General features: G+C 44.4%; 1 protein-coding gene across 3 annotated transcripts in view; it reads right to left on the reverse strand.

The window, feature by feature from the left end:
• The window catches only part of FAXC (failed axon connections homolog, metaxin like GST domain containing), an 86,300-nt gene extending 61,284 nt beyond the window's left edge, over positions 1–25,016 (reverse strand). The window contains exons 1-4 of one of the 3 annotated variants that reach the window (XM_055134500.1): positions 24,998–25,016; positions 24,184–24,305; positions 18,408–18,543; positions 1,757–1,953 (exon numbers count right to left, since the gene is read on the reverse strand). In XM_055134500.1, coding sequence (XP_054990475.1) covers positions 1,757–1,953; positions 18,408–18,543; positions 24,184–24,290 — 440 coding nt within the window. In that variant the 5' untranslated portion in view covers positions 24,291–24,305; positions 24,998–25,016. Of the gene's footprint in view, positions 1–1,756; positions 1,954–18,407; positions 18,544–24,183; positions 24,771–24,801; positions 24,933–24,997 lie in introns of those variants that run through there. The other 2 variants (XM_055134499.1, XM_004605684.2) reach the window with 2 other exon arrangements.

Consider the following 25,016-nt stretch of genomic DNA (forward strand, 5'->3'; position numbering starts at 1 on the left):
TGCCTGCCTTTATTAAATATTTTCCCGTCCCCCCCATTAAATATTAGCTAAAACTGTGTAATAAGAGATGTGGAGGGAGAAAAGAGCAAGAAATAAACTTCCACCAGGAAGTCAATGCATTAAAAAAAAAATACGTAAAACTTCTATCCACCCAGAGCAGGATGGTTGCTGTCTAAGGGGCCTTGCTTGACCCAAGTCATTCTAACCAATATAAATTTAATGAATAGAAATCAGAGAGTTGTTGCAAAAATGTCTGCTAAAAATGTATAGCTTTCAGCTCCTCGGCAGGCAGCTGCCAAGCTCTCCACATTAATCGGCCCATTGATCTAATGAGATAGCACTTCGTCAGCTGCACTGAGGTAAGGCAAGAAGACATCAAGGGTCAGAGTAGCCTGCTGCCAGCTCTTCACTGCTCTTCATCATTGCAAAGTGGGCACTGGCACCTAATTAGCAGGGGAGACGGGCTTTATCCCTGAGCAGGAAGGCAGGGGCTGCAAGCCCTGCACTCTTTCAAATGGAAGCGCCAGGACTCTGCACTGTTCCTTTAAGGAAAAGAGTGCGTTCATCCTGGGAAGACAGTGATCACTCCCCAGATGGTCTGTACCCCGCTCTATTTTCCAACTGGTCCATCTTGCTCCAGCCCTTTCCCTTGCACAGTAAGAGTGGGGAGAATAGGGGTGCTTCTGGTCAGCTCCCCAAAAGAAAAACAGAAGGTCACTTAGAATCGAAAAGTGGAAGAGCAGGTTTTAGATAGAGGGATGGGGATGAAGGGATAGAAAAGGAAGGGGGAAAGGAGGAACCACCAGTCAAGAGCCCCACTGAGTGCATCTCTCGTGGGGCAGAAGTAAAGCTACCAAGTAAGCAAAAGATCCACGAATAACATTAACACACAAAAAAAGTGGGCTTGACAATGGCTAATCTTTGGAACCAAAGCAAAAATCAGGGATAAAACTTCTTACCTATAGGCATCTATGGAGAGGTGAGAAAATTACAGACATGGGGGAGAAAGGAAAGGAGCAGATCTATGTGACTCTGGGCTCGTGAAGTATAAGGACCCTCCTCTGCCTGGCCCACAGGGCTCACAGCCAGCACAGAACCCCAAGGAGGGTTCCCTACACTTGGGGAATCGGGAGGGTAGGCAGCGCCCTCAGACAGCAGCATGCTGCCTGCTGGCGGAAATAGGGACACACAGGACATGGAACGAGAACTGGTAGAACAGAGCTGGGATCATTTACTCCAGCTGAAACTCTAGGCAGATGCTGTTCCCACTCAGAACGTCTGCTGTGACATTTCTCAGGCGGAGTGTAGCTCCCTCACCCCAGTGAGCCCATCCAGACTAGGAGTTCATCTGCTGCAGCCCAGGGCCGAGAAGTTTTGACATTTTTACGTGGTGATATGGGGAGGTGGGAATCAAAAGAGCGACTGTTTGTGTTAAGTGAGAGTCAAAAGTCAGGGCTTTTACTGCTTGAGGCACTGTCCTGCTTATTCATCCACATGCCTCCAGGCCTGCTTTTGCCCTACTCAGCAGAGTTTAGGGGTTCCTGGGAGGACACTGGCCAGCAAAGCCTGAAGTCAGTCCAGTCTGCACAGAACATGCCCCCCTACCCCGGACCTAGAGATCCACTAGCCTAGACATCAGCCGCTCCAAGACCTGTGACTGCTACATCGTCAGAATGGAGAGAGCTTTTGACAAGGGAGGGTGAAAGAGGAAAGAGCCCTGGGTTCACCCTAGCGCCCGCAGCCCGAGGGGACTCACCAGTAGAAGTGCTCTTCCACCATCTTGGTCACTGCTCTGGAGATGGCTCTTTCGTGAGGGCCGAGGTTTTTGTTTAAATTAACTCCGAGTTTCTCTTCCAGAAAGTCAATTATGAATTCTGTGCCAGAAACTTTTTCATTATTATATTCAATCCAAGGCATTTTCCCTTGAGCAGAGAGTTTTCCACCAAAATAGTTCTAAGCAGAGTAAATTTTAAAAAGAAAAAAAAAGCATTTTTTTAAGTGTCACTCTAAGATTTACAAAACCAAACATTCCAACCATGTATTTGGTAGGGACGATACTATCCAAGTAACAAAACTCAGCACATAAACTTTTATAAGAGAATAAAGTCAATAATTGAGAACAATAGTTATTGGGATGCTCAATAGACTGAGTGGAGCTTTCCCTGCAAGAGGCCTGGGTTCGACCCTTGGCACTACATGGTCCCCCGAGCACCAAGGGGATTGAGCCTAGAGTAGACCCCAAGAACTGCTAGGTATACTCCCAAATTTTTTAGAATCTTTTTCTTGGTTTTTTTTTTGTTTTGTTTGGGGGCCATATCCAGCAGTGCTCAGGGACTACTCCTTGCTCTGCACTCATGAATCACTCCTGGGGATACAAGGGGGACCATATGGAGTACCAGGGATTAAATCCAGGTTGTCTGCGTGCAAGACAAACACCCTACCTGCTGTAGTATTGCTTTAGCCCCACTTTTTTTTTTAAGAAATAAAATGTTAATAATCTCAAATGAAGATGTTACTCATTCTGGAACATTACTCTCTTTGATTTTATCATAGTCTCTGACTTATTGTTTAAAAAAATTTTAAGACAGAAAATATGAAAGATAAGTAACAATTCTGGCTAGAGTTCAGCTTCCTTTTAATTGTATAAACAAGCAAAAAACCCAAAATTGTGAAAATAACCCATAAGAAGGCATATGCTGATATGGCTACTAATCACCTCACATAAAAGACATCGGTTCACTGTGAATAATGCTTACTAAATAAGGAAGTATACAGTTTAAATATAACAAAATCTATCCATCAGTCTCAACTCCCTGCCTGTCAAAATGAAGATTCCTGGGTCCCAACCTAAACCTCTACATCAAAGTTGTGCTAATTAAGGCCCCAAAATTCTTATTTTCTGACAAGCCCCCAAAATTCTTGTTTTCTGACAAGCCCCCAACTGGTTTCAATCAAGTTAGAAGCTTATAGTGTTTCAGAGGACACTGGTCCCAGAATGAGATGGGTGAGAGTGGGAAAGTGTTGGACTCGAAAAGCACAAAGCTTCAGAGTGAAATTTCCTGCCCACTATATAAAAAAAAAAAATCAAGATAGTAATACAATTCTACAATCATGAATGCATTCATTCGGTTTCCTCAGAAAATCAGAATCTTTTCATTCCCAAAGTTGATTTTTAAATATTGAAAGCAAACTGAAGATCAAAGCTTCACACTCCCTTGCTTCAAACTTTATTACAAATGTAGTCATCAGCATACTATGATGTTGGCAGAAAAACAGACATGTATATCAATGAATCTGGATATAAAGCCCAGAAATAAACTCACACATACATGACCAATTAATTTATAGCAAAGGAGCCAGGAGAAAGAATATTATCTTTCAACAAACAGCGTTGGGGAAAAAACTCACTTATGTGGAAATCATCCCCCTGACAAAAAAAAAAAACAAAACGCAAGATTGGGATATTCCCCGGGATAAAACAGTTTAGGTGCTAGAATACCAGCACTTGCAAACATGCACCCAGGAAAGAATAAAATAGCAGGAAAACTAGAATCTATGACAAAATATATTCTGGCTTCAAGCATGTGCCCAGGCAAACATACAACAAAACTATTTACGGTTTTTTGGATGTAGGGAGCAACAAAGGAAAAAAGAAGAATAGAAAACTGTGTCAGACTTTACTGTGGACAGTGGTCAAAAGTGCCAACCCAATTGGCATTAGATAATCTTACACTATAAATAAAACTTAACTCAAACTGAATAGAATAACTTGAACATAAAACCTGGAAACAAAAAGAAAGTTCTCAAGAACAGGGGCAAGAGCCCAAAGAACTAAGTGCAGGCTTTGCAGAGGCTTCTTGTAGGCTTTGCATAGAGGGCTGGAACCATGACCCCACATGGGTCACATAAGCACTACCAGGTGTAGCCCAGGTGGCCTGAAACATGAGGTGGGAGGGTCCCCAAGCAACACCTGAGGTTCTGATGGTTTCCAGCACTGCCAGCCCCAGCACCTGCATAGGTGGATCAAGTGTTGCCAGGAGGGGCTCTGGGAGTCCCTGAGCACTGCTGGAGAGGCACCTAAACATAAACAAAGGCAGCAAATGCCTAGATACTGGTCAGTGCCACTATATCACAAGCAAAGGAGCATAAAGAAAATAAACAAGTGGAACCATAGCAAAACTTAAAGTTGCACAGTACAAGAATCTCTGGACATAAGGCAAATGAGGTCCACCAACTTGGAAAAAGTTAAAAAACCTTTTAAAATTATATATTTGATAAGAGTTTGATATCCAAAATATATAGAGAACCCATATAACTCCATTAAAGAAAAACGACCTGGTTAAAAAAGTGAGCAAAAGACTTGAATAAATATTTTATCAAGCAAGACATATAAACAGATGGCGAACTGGCATCAGGGAAAAAAAAATTCTTACCCCTGATTACCAGGTGAAAGAGGGAAACGAAATCAATACTACAGTGAGAAATCACCTCACACCTGTGAGAACAGCCTCAGTCCAAGGAGACCAGAAATAAGTGCTAGTGAGGTATAAAGAAAAGGAACTCTTGGCAGTATCGGCAGAAATGTAAGTTGATGCAACATCTATGGAAAAGAGCATGATGACCCCCCACCACCAAGATATTAAAAATAGAAGATAGAAAATCCATTCCTACGTATCTCTCGAAGAATATAGAGTCACAGGCTGGAGAGATAGTACAGGGTTTCGGGTACCTGCCTTGCATGCATCCAAGCATACTCCATACAACCTTTGTATGCAGTTCAAATAGCATTGCATATGGGCCTCAAGCACTGCCTGTCAGAGCCCCTGAGCACAGAGCTAGCTGCAGCCTTAGAGCACAACAGGGTGTGGCCCAAATGTCTTCTCACCCCTCCTCCCAAACCCACTAATTTGAAAAGGCATCTGCTCCTCTATGCTCACGATAATTCTATTTGTAATAGCTAAGCTACGGAAACTATCTTGGTGGCCAAAGCCAGATAAAGAAGTGATATACTTCACAGCACACTGCTCTATACGTAAAGATGAAGGCTTGCCTTTGCTACACAATGATTTGAAATAGAGGGAATCATGCTTCATTAGAAATCAGTCAGAATGAGAAAAACAAATGCCAGAAGATTCCACTCATATATGTATATATTTTTAAAAAATAAAACAAAACAAGGGAACAAATCACCGCCGTGCTCACGGCCAGACTCCACAGGCTTGGAGGAGCTTCATCTATGAGTAGAATCTATTGAAAAACTCAGGTATTCGGGTTTTGTGACCGAAATCTCCAGGCTCTTACAAAACAGGGATGGCTGACCTCCCCCCCATACCCCTGTTCTTCCAGGAGCCTGGCAGTAATACCCAGGAACTCACTCTGGCCCGAATAAGTTCATTAACTGCCATGATCCAGAGACCCATATATAAGTCTTGAAAGAGATCAGCGAGCTTCGCAGATGCTTTCAGACTCTAAAGTCACCATCCAGTTAAAAATTTGACCCCATGTGTATCATCCCATCAAAATTTTAGAATTCCTGGAGCATCTCATATTCTACATCAATGATATGCCAGGAGTAGCACATCACACTGGATGGGGTATAAAGTAGAAGGCAACCAATCTCGATTAAGAAAATATGAACACACAAGGCTTAACCTGTAACAACATATTACTAATCTCTTATACAAGAGCTTAATTAGTCCTGGGTGAGATACAACAATCTTCACACACTTTCTTTTAAGAAGATCTATTTTAATATTTTTTGTGAATTAATCATAAAAAGCAATATAAAATAAATGATTTAGGACCTGCTATTGGTGCAGACTTGGGTGGTGGTGGGAAAATAGGAAATAATGGCATGGGAATGTATAATGGTGGTAGGAATGGTGTTGGAATATTGAATGTAACAAAACTCTGTGAACAGTAAAAAATAAATTAAATATTAAAAAAAAGAGAATAGACAGAGCGAAAGGGAAAAAGCCCACTGATGCTGACAGCAGAGGCAAGATGATCACAGGATGGCGAGAGGAGCAGGCTGTAAGGCAGAGAACATCAATGGACTGTGGGGAGGAATTAGTGGGAACTTGGTGGTGGGTGTGCTGTGGTCACACTTCACTCTTAAATGACACATAATGCTGTATACACCTCAATAAGCAAATAATGTACTACACATGCACAAACACATAAGCACAACTAAAGACAGAATATACTCTTGGGTTGTGGCCAGTGGCATGTATGAGGTCCTGGGTTCAATCCCCAGCAACAGAACACAAACATACGTGAACATACTCTATACTCTAGATGTGCATTGGCCAATTCTAAGTAAGTCAAGTAGAAAAAGTATTTAGCACTAAATTTTCAAAGTGCATTTGTGTATCTTACGATTTGTCATTTTTCTATTTATACCTGTTCAAAATAATATTTTAATTTGATTATGAAAGCTAAACTACCATACCACTCTGTTTCAATCTATGGTTTCTTTCTTTCTCTCCCTTTATTTTTGCTTCTGTATACATTACTGTAACGAATACACAGTGACAAAAATTAAATTTTCAAGTGTTAAAGTATACTTGAAGGACAAATGTCTATAGGTAAATGACTGTGATATAAAATTATACAATTTTGAAAAAATAAAGGATTTTTTTGTTTGTTTTTGCTTTTAGGGCCACACCTCATGGTGCTCCTAGCTGGGATCACTCCTGGCAGTGCTTGGATGCGTGGGCTCTCAGAGATAGAACCTGGATTGGCTGCATGCAAAGCAAGCACCCTACCTGCTGTACCATCATTGCAGTCCCATTTTTTTTTCTTTAAAGTAAAAGTTTTTCTTTGCTCCCAGGCCTTATTTGGCACACAGATCAGTCAGGCCTTTGTTAAATAGATATACACTCACCTTAACTTTAGAAACAAAAGTAAAATGAAGTAACTATGTCTATCAAACCATGGACAAGAAGATCCCTCCAGGCAAAGGTATAGATGACCCAAAAACTGAAGGTCCTGGGCTAATAGACCCCTTGTCAAATCAACCTTTTAGACTTATCATCAAAATTTGCTAGACACACCAAGACAACATTTTTGTGGGGAACCACTGGGATTAGCAAAGCCTACTAGTGTTTGAATTATTCTTACCTAAATCAGAACAAGATTTATGTGTGCCTTTCCCCCAAAGCAAATAATACTTCTTACCATAGGGAATTAAAACACAGAATGTGGGGGCAGAGGGAGAGCTTAATGGGCTGAGTAAATACTTTGTATGTAGGAGACCTCAGTTCAATCCCCAATACCCTGAGCACAGCTGGAAGTGACCTCCAAATAGTGAGCTAGTAGGCCTCCAGCACCACTGGCCCCAAGCCCATCCCTGACAAAATGAAAAAAAAAAAAAAAGAAAGAAAAGGGAAAAAAAAACCCAGAATGCAGAAGGTTGAAAAAGTTCTATACAAATATCTTTGTGTCTAGGAATTATACTTATGTGTGTGTGTGTATGTGTGTGTGTGTCCCTCACTAAGCTTGCCAGACCACAAAGGTAGCCTTGAGTATGACAAATGGGTTAGAGCCGGATACCTTAGCCTTTGATAGAAACCAGGGTCCTGGCCTTCTCAGCTCTTTAAGGGAATGTCACCTTTTGGAAGGCTGAAAAGAAGAGCAAATACTAACTAAATGTTGCTAGCTGCTGTCTTTAGGCAGAACATAATGAAGACTTTAACTGGTCTCTGGCTTTTGGTGTCTTGATGCTTTTATTTCACGGCTTATTCTAAAGAGGATCATTCTGAGGTTAACCTGAAAAAGAGTTATAGGGTTTGCTGTTAGCCATACATTTTCTGTGCAATCTGGAAAACAGAAACTCTTCTGGGAAAACCAGGCTTCAAAGCTTGTAAACAGACGTGGGTGGAGAGTCTGCCACTGTTCCCAGTCAGGAACAATAGTGAAACTAAACAAATAGACTTGGCACCAATGGACATCAACCCTGATGCTGACTAGGAAAAATGGTACATACCTCTAAAATAGTTGCAGTGTATCTGACAGTCTTGTCATTTATATACAACAGATATAACTTGATCACCCAAAATATCACCTGTTTGATTTCTCTGAATACCACCCATATCGAAACCAGAGAGATTGTACAGTGCGCAAGACAATTGCCTTGCACGTGGCCAACCTGGGTTCAATCCCTGGCACCCCATACGGTCCCCTGAGCCCTCTAGGAGTAATCCCTGAGCACAGAGCCAGGAGTAATCCCTGATACCACCAGGTGTGACCACCCCCCCACACCCAAAGGGGAAAAAAAGAAGATGAAGTAAAACCTCTAATTTGTTTCAAGCTAATAATTCCCCTTCAGTGTGTCCCATGTAACATGCATGTATATGAACCTATACATTATTGGCACAACAATGAAAGCCATAGGATTTAGGTTCTGAAAGCTTGGCTCCAGGGTGCGGAGATGGCTCCAAGGTTTGGAGTGCATGCTCCATATGCAGGAGCCAAGGGTTCAATCCCTAAAACCTCTGGCACTATCATTTATTCCCTGTGGGACCTTGAACCTCCCTGGGCCCCAACTTCTTCATCAGCAAAATGGGGCTAATAACAGTGATTACGATCGGAAAAGAAAATGAACACAGAGTTTGATTAAAGACACCACTCTGCCAAGGCAGAGTTCCAAGAAACTTTTTCTTTCATTTCCTTTTTCTTTGCTTCCTTTCTTCTCTTAACTAAAAGAAAAAAAATGTGTGGGAAGAAGAAAAAAATCATTCAAAAGACATTTGCACTCCAATGTTTACTGTGTCACTCTTCTCCATAGTAAAGATCAGATGGGAGGACATGAAACCTTAAAAAGAAGTCCCAGGGACCGAGCAGTAGTAGTATATTGGGTCAGGGACTTGCCTTGCACGTGGCCTACCCAGGTTTGATCCCGGGCATCCCAGATGGTCCCCCAAGTTCACCAGAAGTGATCTCTGAGTGCAGAATGTCAGGAACAACCCCTGACGGCTAGGTGTGTCACAAAAAAAAAAATAAATAAAAAAATAAACCAAAAAAAAAAAAAGAAAAAGAAAAGGAAGGAAGGAAGGAAGGAAGGAAGGAAGGAAGGAAGGAAGGAAGGAAGGAAGGAAGGAAGGAAGGAAGGAAGGAAGGAAGGAAGGAAGGAAGGAAAAAAGGAAAAGAAATCTCAGTGTCTTGGAATTCTGACAAAACACTCTGCCACAGCAGGGTTACCCCTAACTTTTCAACTCAACTTATGCTCATTATACCACTGCACCTTTGGAGCCATCTTAAAAAATCTCCCACCAGGGGGCTGGAGCAATAGCACAACGAGTAAGGCATTTGCCTTGCACATGGCCGACCCAGGTTCGAATCCCAGCATCCCATATAGTCCCTCGAGGATTGCCAGGAGTAATTCCTGAGTGCATGAGTCAGAAGCAACCCCTGAGCATTGCCGGGTGTGACCCAAAAAGCAAAAAAAAAAAAAAAAAAAAAATCTCCCACCAGCTAAATTTAAGATGATCTGAGTAAAACACACTAAAATACTTCCCTGCACCCTCTAAGAACTTGTTTTTCAGCAGAAAATTCTTATTTTTGGAGATGCATACTGAAGGAGCGGTGAGTAAACTACTATGATTTTTGCAGCTTATTTTTCTAATGGCGCATATAAAAATTTTTTTGTGAAACTAAATATAAAGAAAAATAAAGCCAAGAAGGCAGCATGATAACAGCTGACAGATCTAGAAGAAGGGTTATAGGTGTCTCTGGACTATTTGGTGGGGAGTGGGGAGCCCAAGCAGGGCTCAGGCAGCCTGGAGGCCACTACGGGTAACACTTAACTAACAGAGTGGGTGGTTCAATGCTGGGATGTGGCACAGCTGAGGCCCAGTATCATCAGGAGCCAACTAGGACCATACCTGGAGGTGCTCCAGGGACCCTGAACTGCTTGGGAACCAGGCATATGCCCTGACACCCAGTGCTATCTCTTAACCTATGTGCAGCCTAGAATAATCTCAAAACAAAAAGATATGAAGAGAGGAGACAAGATCAGCAAAACAAAACAAAACAAGTTAGAGTACAAAAGCCTTTTCCTTTTATTTTTTACTCTTATTTAAAAAAAAAAAAACTGTATGAGGGCTGGAGAGATAGTAGACAAGGGCACTTGGCTTGTATGTGGCTGACCTAGATTTGATCCCTGACACCATATACGGTTCCCCCAAGTCTGCCAGGAGTGATCCCTGAGTGCAGAGCTGAGTTGCAGTATATCTGATAGTTTTATCATTTATATATAAGATATGCAAATTTATCATCTAAAATACCGTCTGTTTTATTTATCTGAATAAGCCCTGGTCACTGCCAGGTGTGGTTCTCCACAAGGCAAAACAAACCAGAAAAAAACTAAAATATATAAATAAAAGAACTATACAAAAGAAAAAAAAAAGATATCAGGGGCTGGAGTAATAGCACAGCGGGTAGGGCATTTGCCTTGCACGAGGCCGACCCGGGTTCTAATCCCAGCATCCCATATGGTCCCCTGAGCACTGCCAGGGGTAATTCCTGAGTGAAGATCCAGGAGTAACCCCTGTGCATCACCGGGTGTGACCCAAAAACCAAAAAAAAGAAAGAAAGAAAGAAAGAAAAAAAGATATCCAGTTGTCCAGTTGTGCTCCTATGTCAATGCAGCACTCTTCAAGAATAGAAAACAACTCTAGTGCCTAAGAACAGATGAGTGGATAAAAAATACTGTGGTCTATATACACATGGAATACTACTCAGCTGTAAACAAAGAGGAAATACTGCAGTTCACTGGTACATGGATGGAACTGGAGAGTGTCATGCTGACCAAAGTGAGTCTAAGGAGAATGACAACCAAATGCTCTCACTCATAGGTGGAAGATAAAGAAACATAGTAAGGGAATAAGCAACAGCCAATGAGAGCAGACACTGAGAATCAGCCCACAGAACTAAGTTTTCTTTTCTTTTTTGTGGGGAGAACAAGCACTTCTGGCAATGCTTACTTCTGGCTCTGCACTCAGGGATCACTCCCTCCTGGCAGGCTAGGGGAACCATAGGAAATGTGGAGAATGAACTGGGTCAGCTGCTCTAAATTTGGGGAGAGGTTAAAAGACCTAGAGAGAGAGGTAGAGGAAATTTATTCCCAAAACATTAATACTGACAGTATTATAAATCACAATGCCTAAGTACGTTTTTGATCACGTGAAATACAAGCTTCTTATATACCCAGGTTTGTCAAATGATATATAATGTCTTTATGTGTGTCTAGAGAACTCTATGGAAATGATATAAAAAAAAAAGTGCCAAATATCTGTGGTGGTAATTTCTAAATAATAGGATGTTGAGTTCAATTGTTCACTCCTACTTTTTAATATGAAGACCAAGTCATCTCCACATTACAGAAAATAAAAAGCAGTAAAAACACTTTTGTATTGCAAAAACGTAACCATATCAACAGGACCTCCTTTATTTGCAAAGTCTCACGGATCTATAACTATTATAAAAATGAAGTTTTAAAAACTGATCTGCCATACTAATATCTTGATTTTTTAAATGACAGCTATAACCAAGACATTTTGTTGTTGTTATTGTTTGTTTCTTTGTTTTATTATTTTTTTGCTTTTTGGGTCACACCTGGCAATGCATAGGGGTTACTCCTGGCTTTGCACTCAGGAATCACTCCTGGCGGTGCTCAGGGGACCTTATGGGATGCTGGGAATCAAACCCAGGTCAGCCGCATGCAAGGCAAATGCCCTACCCACTGTGCTATTGCTCCAGCCCCAGTGTTTTTTTTTTTAACCCTAAGCCTTATGATTTCCTACTAATGGTCATCAAATATTTATTCCAGTCGAATTTCAGTTTAAAAAAAAATGCTTCAAGTATAAAGTTGTGCTTTTGGATTTAGAGTGTTTTCATTTTTTTTAAAGGTACAGGTCAAAAATGAGGCAGGTGGGGACTCCCTGGGTCTGTGACTCAATGCCTCTCTAGAGGGCAGTCAAGAAGTAAGAGCCTCTAGCCCGCCTCACATCAACACAAACCTCACTGAGGGCACGTGGGGGGAGGCAGCCCCAACAGGAACAGAACATCCCTTCTGAAACCACACAACCATTTCCTCTAAGATCTCCAAGCCCACATGGAACCTCCCCTCCCTCTATTTTGCAGTGACCTCACAGAAGATCAAACACTAAAGCAGTCCTCTCTTAGAAATATGTTCAGGGGCTGGATAGTACAGCGGGTAGGGCATCTATCTGCCTTGCACACCGCTGACCTGGGTTCGATCCCTGGCATCTCATATGGTCCTCGAGTACTGCCAGGAGTAATTCCTGAATACAGAGCCAAGAGTAACCCCTGAACATTGACAGTTGTGACCCCCACACACACCCCAAAAAAAGAAAGAAATATGTTCAGTAGGCTGGAGAGAGTTCAGGGATTAAGGCCCTTGGTTTGCCTGCAGTAAACCCTGATTCCAGCCCTGGCACTGCATATGGTCTCGCCATACCCTGGAAGTGGTCTCTGAGCAGAGTCAGGAGCAGGCACTGAGCAAGGCTGAGTGTGGCTCCTAAACACAAATAAATCAGGAGCTGGGAAAAACAGCTTGATATACTAAACACGCTCGTATATGTGGGAGGCCCAGGTTCAATCCCTAGCACTAAATGGTCCCCTGAACTAAGACTCCAGGCCGCACTGCAGTGGCAGTAGAGTCGGCCTTCCCTTCTGGCTCCCCGCCAGCTTGGGATCCTGGCTGTCACGCCCACAATCTGCATCTGCCTCCAGGCGCCACCTCAGCACACCAAAGGCCCTGGTCCAGAGACTCCCAAATGAATCCCAAAATGGATTAGTGCCCTAACCATTTACAATTTTAAACGTCTCTGGACCTTAACCATTTACAATTTTAGAATTCCAAAAGTGCATGTGACCTCTCATGGTATTTAAAGTGAGCAATCACTGTATCACTGTCATCCCCTTGCTTATTGATTTGCTCGAGCGGGCACCAGTAACGTCTCCATTGTGAGACTTGTTGTTATTGTCTTTGGCATATCTAATACGCCAAGGGTAGCTTGCCAGTCTCTGCCATGTGGGTGAGAGAGTCTCCACAGCTTGCTGGGCTCTCCGAGAGGGATGGAAGAATCGAACCCAGGTCGGCTGCGTACAAGGCAAATGCCCTACCCATATCAATAGAAAATAAATTATCTAGCATCGGCCCTGGTGGGTAGGCTTGAATGGTGGTGAGAAAATTTGAGCAAACTATAATGCCCAAAAGTAGAGAAAGAGTATTAGGAAAATTGTCTGCTATAGAGGCATGGGGAGGACTGGCATGGGGGGTGAGGGGATTCTGGGGATATTGGTGTTGGAAAATGTGCACTGGTGGAGGGATGGGTGTTTGATCATTGTATGGCTGAAGCTCAAACATGAAAGCTTTGTAGCTTTGTAACTGTATTTCACAGTGATTCAATTAAAAAAACAAGAGAAGAAGCAAAATAAATAAATAAATAAATAAATAAATAAATAAATAAATAAATAGTCCCCTGAGCACCAATGAGTGTGGCCTTAAAAAACCGAACCAGGTCGGGGCCGGAGCGATAGCACAGCGGGTAGGGTGTTTGCCTTGCACACAGCAGACCCAGGTTCGATCCCCGGCATCCCATATGGTCCCCCAAGCACAGCCAGGAGTAATTCCTGAGTGCAAAGCCAGGAGTAACCCCTGAGCATCGCTGGGTGTGACCCAAAAAGCAAAAAAAAAAAAAAAACCGAACCAGGGGGCTGGAGTGATAGCATAGCAGGTAGGGCGTTTGCCTTGCACTCGGCCAACCCAGGTTCGATTCCCAGCATCCCATATGGTCCCCTGAGCACCGCCAGGAGTAATTCCTGAGTGCAAAGCCAGGAGTAACCCCTGTGCATTGCCGGGTGTGACCCAAAAAACAAACAAACAAAAAAAACAGAACCAGAAAAACATAAAATCAAAAGTATGTTCAACAAACACTAACTATTTTAAAGAGGTTAGTATTCTCCTTCCCAGTGATGTCTGGAACTGCTTCAGGCTTCCCAGTGAGACGTGCCAGTGAGTCCTGCCACTCCAGCCACCCAGACTCAAAGCAGCTGCTCTGAGAACATGAACAAAGGCAGTCAGGCTGCTCGCAAAAACAGCTCTGCAGCAAACAGAGCTCAACGCCTTGAAGACAAGACAGCAAAGGGCAGAACAGCCTGGCAGAGCCTACAGAGACTACAAACCACAGGACTGCAGAAAAGGTGAGCATGCGATACATAGCACAAAATTCAGGGGTGGACCCCGCATAAGTAAATCTCAAGAGAGATTCCTGAGCTGTAAAAAATGTCTTGGATACTCATTCCCAGGTGAGACCTCTAGAGCACCCTCGGGGGCTGGAAGGGAGGCTGGGCAGCTCCCGCCCAAACAGAACCTCGACAGCCGACAGCTGCTCCCACACCCCAAAGCTGCTGCCACACCTCCAGCCAGACCCCACCACCTCAGAACTGAGTGCCACAGAGAAGCTAACCTGCCAAAATCGTCAGGCGCAAGTCTCGGTGGCTGAAAACTGCAGGCCTTCTCTGGGTCAGCGCGGTTGACCTCCTCCCAGCTCCCTGCATTTCTGGAGGCCCCAACAGCCACACCCACATCCCACCCTGGCCACCTTGTAAGCTCATCTGCCAGCCTTGTTCCAGAGACTCATGCATAAATTTCGAAAGAGAAAAAAAAATTCAGGGTTGGACCCTAACTTCCCGAAGGTGCCTCGGCTCAGGGAACAATGCGGTCAAGGTGAAAGTAAAGGGTGCTGGGAGGGCCCATTCAGGATGGGAGATGCTGCCGGCTGAAAGTAGACCATAGACCGAACATGATGGCCACTTACTACCTCTACTGCAAACCACAACACCCAAAAGGAGAGAGAGAGCAAAAGGGAATGCCCTGCCACAGAGGCGGGGTGGGGTGGGGGAGGATGGGGTTGGGGGTGAGGGAGGGATACTGGGACCATTGGTGGTGGAAAATGGGCACTGGTGGAGGGATGGACACTCGACTATTGTACGACTGAAACACAAGCACGAAAGTTTGTAAGTCTGTCACTGTACCTCACAGTAATTCACTAATAAAAAATTTTTCAAAAAAATACAATGACGGTGAGTGGGCCGCTGTCTTGCCCTGGATGTGAGCCCCTCAGCAGACACATCTTCAAGCCCTCACTGCCAACACCAGCTAACCCAAAGGATTTACATGATTTGATCCTTGTCTCTATTGCCACTTTCTCCTGTGCCAAGAGCAGAGAAAGTCCTCCCAGCTTCTGTCGGTGGTCTCACCATCAACATTCTTAGGTACAAAGCCAGCCTCCTTTCTACTTTACCAAGCAGACCACTCCCTCCCTGTTCTCCCACTCACCAATGACCTCCACAATAGCACTTCCCAGGCCAGGAGCCCAGGGGCTGCAGTGATAGTACAAGAAGGGAAGCACTTGTCTTACACATTGCCTATCCCAGTTCAATCTTGGCACCACATAAGGTCTGCTGAGCCCTGCCAGGGGTAATCCCTGAGTGCACAGCCAGTAGTCAGCCCTGAGCATTGCCAACTGAGGCCCAAAACATAAAAATGAAAACAAATTAGTTAAGAAAGAAGAACACAACAGATTAGGTAAACAGCATGACATGCATAAGAGGAAAAAATGCAATGCAAGCACAGAGGAATTCTCTCAGGGAGAAAAGAATGAAGTTCAGAAATAACAAAAACAGAATAATAAGTCCTATATGTAGATATTATGGAATGGGAAAGAGAGGGAAAACACAGTTTAAAAGGAGAAATAGGGGCTGTAAGCAATAGTATAGCAGGTAGGGTACTTGTTTCGCAAGTGGTTGACCTGGATTTGATCCCCAGGATCCCATACGCTCTCCCAAGTATTGCCAACAGTAATTCCTCAGTGCAGAGCCAGGAATAAACCCTGAGCAACAATGGGTGTCACCCAACAACCATAAAAATAAAAATAAAAAAGAGGAACTATTTGAAGAAAATTAACAAGTCTCTAAAATCAAAGAGATTCAGGACCTCGATTTTAAAAACATACAAAGTGCCAAAATATATAAAGATCCAAGCCATACTACTTAAAAATTTAGAAATGCTGACATTAAAAGGCCCAGTGATGTGACTGACAGGCAGAGCAACCAACCAGCAGGAGCAGCAAGTTGGATTCCCCACACTGCTCTGCATCACTAGACCTATAGCAACACCGCAAGAATGCACTCAACCACACAAGGACACAGCCTCTACACACTGAAACAGTGACAGTAACAATGGGACAGAGGGGAATTTTGAGATTAAACACAAATTCTACAACCTTCTAGAAGGAAAAAGAAAAGTAATAGATCAACATCAGATTTTCTATTAGCAATACAGATAAAAAAACAAAGTGAAGTCATATTTTCAAAGCACTGAAGGAAAGGACTTCAAACATAGAAATATTACAAGTGTAAACCTAATAAAGGCAAGATGAGGTCTATAAAGCTACTTCGGGGCTGGAGTGGCAGTACAGTCAGTAGTGTATTTGCCTTGCACACGGCCAACCCAGATTTAATCCCTGGCACCCCATATGGTCCGTTGAGCACTGCCAAGAGTGATTCCTGAGCACAGAGTCAAAAATAAACCCTGAGTAGTGCCAGGTATGGCCCCAAACCAAAAAAGATATAATTTTATTTTGTTTTTGTTTGGGGGACACACCGGACTTATTCAGGGGTCACTCCTCGTGGTCACTCTTGGCATTAAGTGATACTGGGATCGAATCAGGGTCAGCTATGAGCTATATGCAGGACAAGTTTCTTAACTGTTGTACTCTCTCTGGCGTCTCAAAAAATATATATATAATCATCATCATCATCATCATCATCATCATCATCACGTTGATCATCGAATTTCTTGAGCGGTCTAAGTAATGTCTCCATTCATCCTAGCCCTGAGATTTTAGAAGCCTCTCCTTACTCGTCCTTCCCAACGATGCTGAATTGGAGGCTCTTTCAGGGTCAGGGGGATGAGACCCAGCTTGTCACTGGTTTTGGCATACAAATACACCATGGGGAGTTTACGAGGCTCTCCCATGTAGGCAGGAAACTCTCAGTAGCCAGCTGGTTCTCCCAGAGGGAGAAGTAGGCTACAAGATGTGTGTGTGTATATATATATATACATATATATATGTATATATGTGTATATATATATATAACAAATAGAATTATGTAACAAATTAAGAAAAGAAATTATCGAATTTATAAGAGCAATATCAGAGAAAACTTTATACCCTTTATACCTTTTCCCCCTTCCCTTCCCTTCCGTGTTGCCATTGTTGTAATTGTTGTAATGAGGTCCGGCATGGGACTGCAGTTCGACACACACACCTAGTTGAGGGGGCTTACCAGGTCACACACTTTAGCTGCAGTACTTGCACATACTTGGTTGTGGTGCATTCCCAGAGAACACAATGGCAGGGCTGCCGGGATCTTGCCACCTCATACGTCTATGTCAGGTGCTCCACCACTGAGCTCTGACCAGGCTCAGGAAATCTTACTCTTTGTATACAGTCAACCTTCTCAACCTAATGCTGAAATGAGCCAGTGTTTCCCAGAAAGTCACTCAGCACCTGGTTTGGGGTCTTTTTTTTTTTGCTTTTTGGGTCACATCCGCTGATGCTCAGGGGTTACTCCTGGCTCTATATTCAGGAATTACTCCTGCACTGCTCAGGGGAGCAAATGGGATTCCAGGGATAGAACCCAGGTCAGCAGAGTATAAGACAAACACCCTACCCACTATACTATCACTGGCTCGCTCACCCGCCCACCCTCTTTTCCTCCCTTTCTCCCTTTCTCCCACCGTCTCATTTTTATTATTAGCTGCCTAGTCAGGCCATCCACTACTAACTAAAGCATTCTCCACCTCACAGAAAAAAATAACTTATTTTTTCTTATCCATATATAATATGGGTCTTACTCATGTATAAATCTTTTGGGTTTTTTTTTTTTTGATTTGTTGCTTGGGGTGGGGTTGGTTTTTTTTTGTTTGTTTTTGTTTGTTTGTTTGTTTGGTGTTTGGATTACACCTAGCAGTGCTCAGGCCTTACCCCTGATTTTGCACTTAGGGATTACTCCTGGTGATGCTCAGAACTGAACCAGGGTCAACCACGTGCAAGTACATGATTGATAGTACATGCCCTACCCACTGTACTATCAATCCAGCTTCTATGTAAGTCTTTTGATCCCACATTAAATACCTCATAAAACTCAACACATCCTAGGGTCCAGTCTCCCAAGTTCCAAGGACTGGGTACTGCTGCTTTTGTACCTTTCACCTGGGTAATCAGAGCAATCCCTCTCCACCATATCAGGTTAAATACTCACCCTCCGACCGATACAGCATTCATGAAAATAAGACATTTTCACACAAGTACCTGATAGGGTAAGTCAGCCATCCTTAAATAAGTTTCCATTTTCAAACAGAAAGGAGATAAACTGGGGACACCATTGTTAGGTCTTGCAAACTGATGCAAAATAATAGCATCTTTGGAGTCAATCTCTTGCTGTTTCCTGTCAAAATCAAAAAATAAAGAATAATCCTTGTATTATACATTCAATTATCCTACCTCTCCGAGGCCCTGGCTGTGGGGTAACCCTGAAGGAACAAGCAGATCTGTTCATTGTCAGGGCTGGCCTCCACCCCAAGCCCCGGAGAATGGTGGACAGTGGCAGAGCGGGATTGAGTTTGGTCATCAGAAGCAGAAGCTGGACTGAGCCTGGTCAGCTGTTCCAGACCATCTAAGGAGCCCTGGGATCACAGATTCACTGTGCCACAATCAGGTCTGCAGAAAAGCTGAGACTCAATATCCTGGTTCCTCTTTTGGTTTATGCATGCTTCCACCCATGCAGTCAAGGAATCAAGCTTCTAAGCACCCTCTTTTCTTTCTGACTTCATAGCTAGATTTCCAATTCCACAGACACGGTGTAGCTTAGGCCCCTGACTTTTCCTTTTCTTTGTCTCAGCCATCCATTTCCTCTGGCTTCTTTTTTTTTCCGTTTTGGGTCACACCTGGTGATGCTCATGGGGTAACTCCTGGATCTGCACTCCTGGTGGTGCTCGGGGGACCATATGAGATGCTGGGGATCGAATCCATGCAAGGCAAATGCCCTAAACAATATATTAACCCTCTGGCCCCTCCTCTGGCCTCTTTTTGAGGTAGAAAAGCCTTCCGTGGGTACAGTTTTTTAACAGTCACCACATGGTGATGGAAAAAAGAAAGGCTGGATGCCAAACGGGATTGCTGGGCTCAGGTCCACTCCCTGCTTCCCACAGATATGTTTATCCTGAACCTCTCCTTCTCACACACAGAGAGCGAGAATGTACTGATTCTATAAACATTATCATGACGGCACCTACAAACACTGACCTTTCAAATCATTACTGAAGGGGCGGGGGATTGATCTGCATCCAAAGAATAATTCCCATCAGGTACAAAATCTGACCATTTCACAGAGCCCAATTAACAGCCTAGCCTTCGGAAACCTTGCTGTGATCTCCATCTTCCACTCTATTCATTTTCCCATCAGATCAGATCAGCATCTTTCTCTTAGCTTTCCACAAGCCTCCCATCCACTTGTCACCCTTGTAAAACCCAACAAGGAAGGTTTTACATCATTACAAAGATGATCATTTACTATAGGACATTCATTCAGTGAAACAAACTTTTCTGGAGAAGTTTAAGCCTGGAAAGTCCACTCCCTTTGGTTAAGAACCACTCACTTTATTTAAGCTATGGAGCTACCTCAGAGGGCTGAGTGTGCGCTCCGCATACTGGAGCCTAGGGTTCGATCCAGAACACTACATGGGTCCTAAGCACTACCACAGATGGCCACAAAACTGAACAAACAAAAAGACCCATTTTGAAAATACCAATATCATTTTGAAAATATCAATATCAAGATAATAGTTGCTGCTTTCTGGCAACACTATTTCTCTATTCCCTTTTTCCAAACTCCTACACACTTTAGCTACACTGAAATGGGCAATACCTGTTATTTTTATTAAAAGCATCCACTTTGACTCAACCACTCAAGTCTGGAGTAAGTGCAGAACAGTTAAGATCACCAATTTCTGAGTCAGAGAGATGGTATGAGAGGGAAGGCATTGCACACAGCTAACTGGGGTTTGATCTAAGGCACCACAGAAGTGCCCAGAGCCCAGTAGGAATGATCCCTCCAAGCAGAATCAGGAATAAGCCCTGTGCACCGCAGGATGTGCATTCCCCCAAAAATAAAAGTAAGCTGACCAACTTGTACAAAATGCTCACAATCTATCAAAGACATTTCAAGTGTTAACTGGAGTTAACAACTATGAGGAGGGCAACTAATACTCCAAGTGTACAGATAAGAAAAGTGAATAGCCAAGAATACTCATATCCAGAGCTGGAGAGATAGTACAGCAGGGAGGGCGCTTGCCTTGCATAGGTTTGATCCCTGGCATTCCATATGGTCAACCTGGGTTCAATTCCCAGCATTCTATATGGCCCCCTGAGCACTACCAGGAGTGATTCCTGAGTGTAGAGCCAGGAATAAGCACTGAGAGTATTGCAGAGTATGCCCAAAATCCACACTACAACAACAATTAAAAAAAATACCTGTACCCAAGTCTACATGGCTGTTTAAAGGAAGTTGGAGATGTAGCTCAGGGGCTAAGCACTTGCTTGCATGCATGAAGCCCTGTTTGGGTTCAGTCCTTGCATTGGGAGAAAAAAAAAAGTGGAGTGAATCTGAACCCAGTCTGGCTCTGAAGCCCTCCCTCCACACATTAAGAATGATCTTTCTAATATGATCAGAGAAGAAGGGAGATATTTCCGAGCTAAATTTTAGGAAGTGGTCTCGTAATGCAAGTTGTATGAGGCAACTCATAGAGCAAGATTTGTAGCTATTTCTGTGATAAAGGACATCACAGATGACCACACCTGCCCACACAACTAACTGGTAAGCTGTTAGCTTCTGAGGATCAAATGCTGACCAATGCTTGGAGTCCCTAAATTCTCTAGGATGCAGGTTTTTTTCCTTGTTTTTGAAGGGGGATTTGCATCTGACTTTGTCTGTGATCTTTTTGTTTATTTTCGTTTGGGGAGATACACTCAGCTATGCTCAGGGCTTACTCCTGGTTCTGCACTCAGGAGTTACTCCTGTTTGTGCTCAGGGCACCATATGGGATGCTGGGTATTGAACTCAAGTCAGCCATGTGCAAGGAAAATGCCTTATTCACTGTACTATCTTTCTGGCTCCAGGTGAAGCTTCTTAAACTGTGGGTTGCAACCCTCTATGTAGTCTATGACTCCTTCAAAATTTTTAAATAAATTTCTTTCTGGCTTATGATCAATGTTTGATGTATATACCTATATATCTACCTACCCAGGGCTGTATAAAAATTTCTCAGGGTAAATGGGTCATCAGTGAATAAAGTTTAAGAAGCCCTGCTTAGGACTGACTGAGCCCATTTAATGCCTAAAAAGCAAATGAACTACTGGGAAGCAAGTGATTATTTAGTCATTCTAGTTACTGACAACACATTTCCAAAAGTCAGAGTGAATTTAAGATAACTGCTATTAGCATACCAAAAAAAAGAGGACAGGAATAGATCTATTTCAAGCATATCTGAAAAAAACATGAATAGAATCCATAGTACCAGGGTAGAGAGATAGCACTGAGGTGAAGGCACTTGCCTTGCAAGGTTGGATCTCTGGCACAGCCAGGACAATCCTTGAGCACAGAGCCAGGAATAAGCCAAGAGTCAGCACAGCCCTTAGCAAAAGAAGAAAAATTCCAAAATATCTATTTTGGTTACCTTCATTAATTAAACTTCCTAAGTACTTTTCACCTACTAGTTTCTCACTTTGAAGACATATACATAAAATAAGCCTGAATCTATGTAGTTGAATAGCAGAATAGCAAGGACCTTATGATGGTCTCTGAATTTGGTTGTACCCATGTACATTTTCCATTCCATATATTTCACATTACTTTGTATTTTCCCTAAACTCCACAGACAACTGAAATGAAACACACAGCAATGAGATACAATGGTACCAAAGGTGATCTCACCGGAAATGGAGTTCTCTCAGGTAATCTCTGCCTCTCTGAGCCCATCTTTTTCCACTTTCTTTCTCCATCCCTCTGGGCTTCTGAGGGGCTGATCAAAAACTCCACTTCCTGCCACAGCTCCCTCTTCCCATAACCTTTCTCTTCCTTTGCTCCTATGGAAACTTACTCTAGAATTGGGACTTTGCAAGATGCAGTGCTCAGAAGTGCAGGCTCTGCTGACACCCAGATTTAAATCTGAGATGCCTAAGCTCACTGTGCCATCCTGACAGGTTGCTCTTTCTCAGCTATGTGGGGTAAGAGCATCGAGATATCTGTGAAAGAGAAATGCAACCAGGTCGTTGCATTTCTGCATTCTGAGCCATTTTTATTAACTGCATTATAACTGAGCATTCTAACTCAAATATCTGTCAAAAAGATAAGTGAATAAACCAAGGACTTAAAGGGACTTATCCTGTCCCTCTCCTCTCCCCTCTCCCCATAAATTATCAAGTAGTCTGGGGACATATCCCCTAAGAAAGGGCATATCCTTAAGCAGCAACCACACCTACTAGGGTGTGGCTTGCTCCCAAAATGAGCTCTGAGCTCCCCGAAAATTCTACAAGGTCATGTAAGCAAGGGTTTGACACAGGCCCTCAGTGAAGCTGCATCTTCCTTCACTTTCACCACAAAGTGGAAAACTGGTGAGAAGATCCATGATTGAGGATCTAGAATCTAACTGAGACATAACTAAGCTGCCATTTAAATTTGTTTCCCACATTTTTCATTTTTTCATCTAGCTGGAAACCTAACTTGAAACAGAGTCCTAAAGCTCGAAAACATAAAAATCATCAAGCAATAAATTACTTAAATATTTTTTATTCACCTTGGCTACCTTCAAGGCACTGTCCGATGGTGAGAGAATTCAAAGAAGCTTAAAACAAGATTTCTCAACTGTGGTTAAATACTATGAAAACCAACACATATCCTCCCCCCACAGACCAAATTGCTTTCTCTGCTTCCAGAGAAGAGAAATATTCAAAATCTCTCAGCAGGCTGTCACAATGTCCTGGAATCCCTGCAGCCCGATAAAGGTCACCTATCACTGTATTTGTTTATAACTAATAGTGTAGGATTTCCTCAATGGAAAAAAAAAAGGGCAATATTTCTCCTTCTATGGAAAAACAGTGACTTGAAAGAAACACTCTGAGCTATGGAAAACCATCCATTTCCATTTATTGCCCAGTGACTGGATACTCCAAACGACTTTCTAATCTTAAATTGATGAATTAAACAAACAGGATGCAATTAGTCTAAGGACAAAACCCTCCTCCAACAATGTTCTCCTGTCCAGTTGGCTCTAACAATGGCTGGGGCCTCCATTTTCTGGCATCTCCAAATCCATCCTGTAAACACTCTGCGGCAAGCAGAAGGTGCCTGTGTTTACGGTATGGGCGACTCCCGTGTTCTCCACCCATGTGGGAATCGGATCAGCTCCTCTCCTACCCCTCACCCAACAATGGCATTTAAACAGCAAGAGAGGGTCCAGCTTGAAAGACAAGATTAGCAGTCAACCAGGGTAAGCCTGCATCCAAAACACTGCCCCCCACCACACTTGTTATGCAGCTTTTGCAATCTCAGTCTTTGATGATACTGACGCGTGGGGAGGCATCTGGAGAGCTAACCTTTAAGCCAAAGACAAGGTTAGTGGTCCGTTTATCCGCAGCATTGCCTTGGAAGTCAATAAAGCATTTCACAAAAGTATGACTTGGTCTTCTACGGAACCTAATTCTATTGTTGCACTCAGGGCGCTTCCCAAGAGTATTTCATAATACTCCCTGGAATCCAGAAAATTTTTTTCTTTTAGCACCCAAAGATTGGAGGACCCATGATGTTCTTCCCTCCTGGCACCAGTTTAAGTCTCTTGCCAACTCTAAATATCTCCTTCAAGGCCAGGTAACCACCACCGGCTGCCTTCCTGGGAGCCGGCTGGGCATTTGGACGGCGTGACCCAGGGGCAGGGACCGGTCCCCCCCCTCTCCACCACTACCACCACCACCACCACCACCACCATCGCGCCAACGCCGCCCTGGCCTGCGCGGGGCCCTCTCTCCGGCTCACCTAATGACCAGGAGTTCGTGGAGCAGATACGCAGCTGCGGCCAGCAGAGCTCCCCCGGTCAAGTAAAGGGTTTTCTTCCACCAGGGATCGGAGCCCAGCCCTGCCATGATCCCACCGTAATCCTGCAAAGGGAAAGCGATGATGTCCCCATAAAAGGAAAAGGGCTCCTCGGACCCGGCCCACCAGCCGAAGAAAGAGACGCTCTGGTTCCAGCTCAGATCCACCACGCACGGCCTGGACGAAGCAAAGCCAACCCCCCAGTGCATGCTGCGCGGCTGACTGCGGGCGCCCCTCCCAGGGCCCGCGCCGCCCGCATGGGAAGGGGCCGGCGCGGCCGGGCGCGGGCTCAGCAGCGCGCGGGCGGCGCGGGCGGCGGCCGAGAAGGAGGAGGAGGAGGAGGAGAAGGAGGAGGAGGAGGAGGAGGAAGAAGAGGAAGGGCGCAGGGTGCGGGCGGTGGGCCGGGCCGGCGGGGCCCCGGGGCCCGGGGCGGCAGCGGCGGCCGCCGGCTCCCCCCGCAGCGGCCACTCGGCGCCGCTCTTTGTGTCGGCGCCGGGAGCAGGCCGCGTGATGTCATTGCTCCCCGGGGCCGGGAAACAGAGGCGGGAGAAAGTCACCTACCCCGCGCCCTGCCCCCGCCCCGCATCTCCGCCGCCCGGCGGCCTCCGCCCCGGCCCGGCCCGGCCCGACGCGGCTCGCGGCGCAGGGGCGAGGGCTGCGGAGGCGGCGGCCAATGCGGGCGGCCCCGGGGAGCTCGGCCCCGCACCCCCCCCACCCCGGCCCGCCCTCCTCCCGCGGGGCGCGCGCCCGGACTCACCTGCGGCCGCCGGGGCTGC

Source organism: Sorex araneus, chromosome 4, assembly GCF_027595985.1.
Source record: "Sorex araneus isolate mSorAra2 chromosome 4, mSorAra2.pri, whole genome shotgun sequence".
Taxonomy (NCBI): Eukaryota; Metazoa; Chordata; class Mammalia; order Eulipotyphla; family Soricidae; genus Sorex; species Sorex araneus.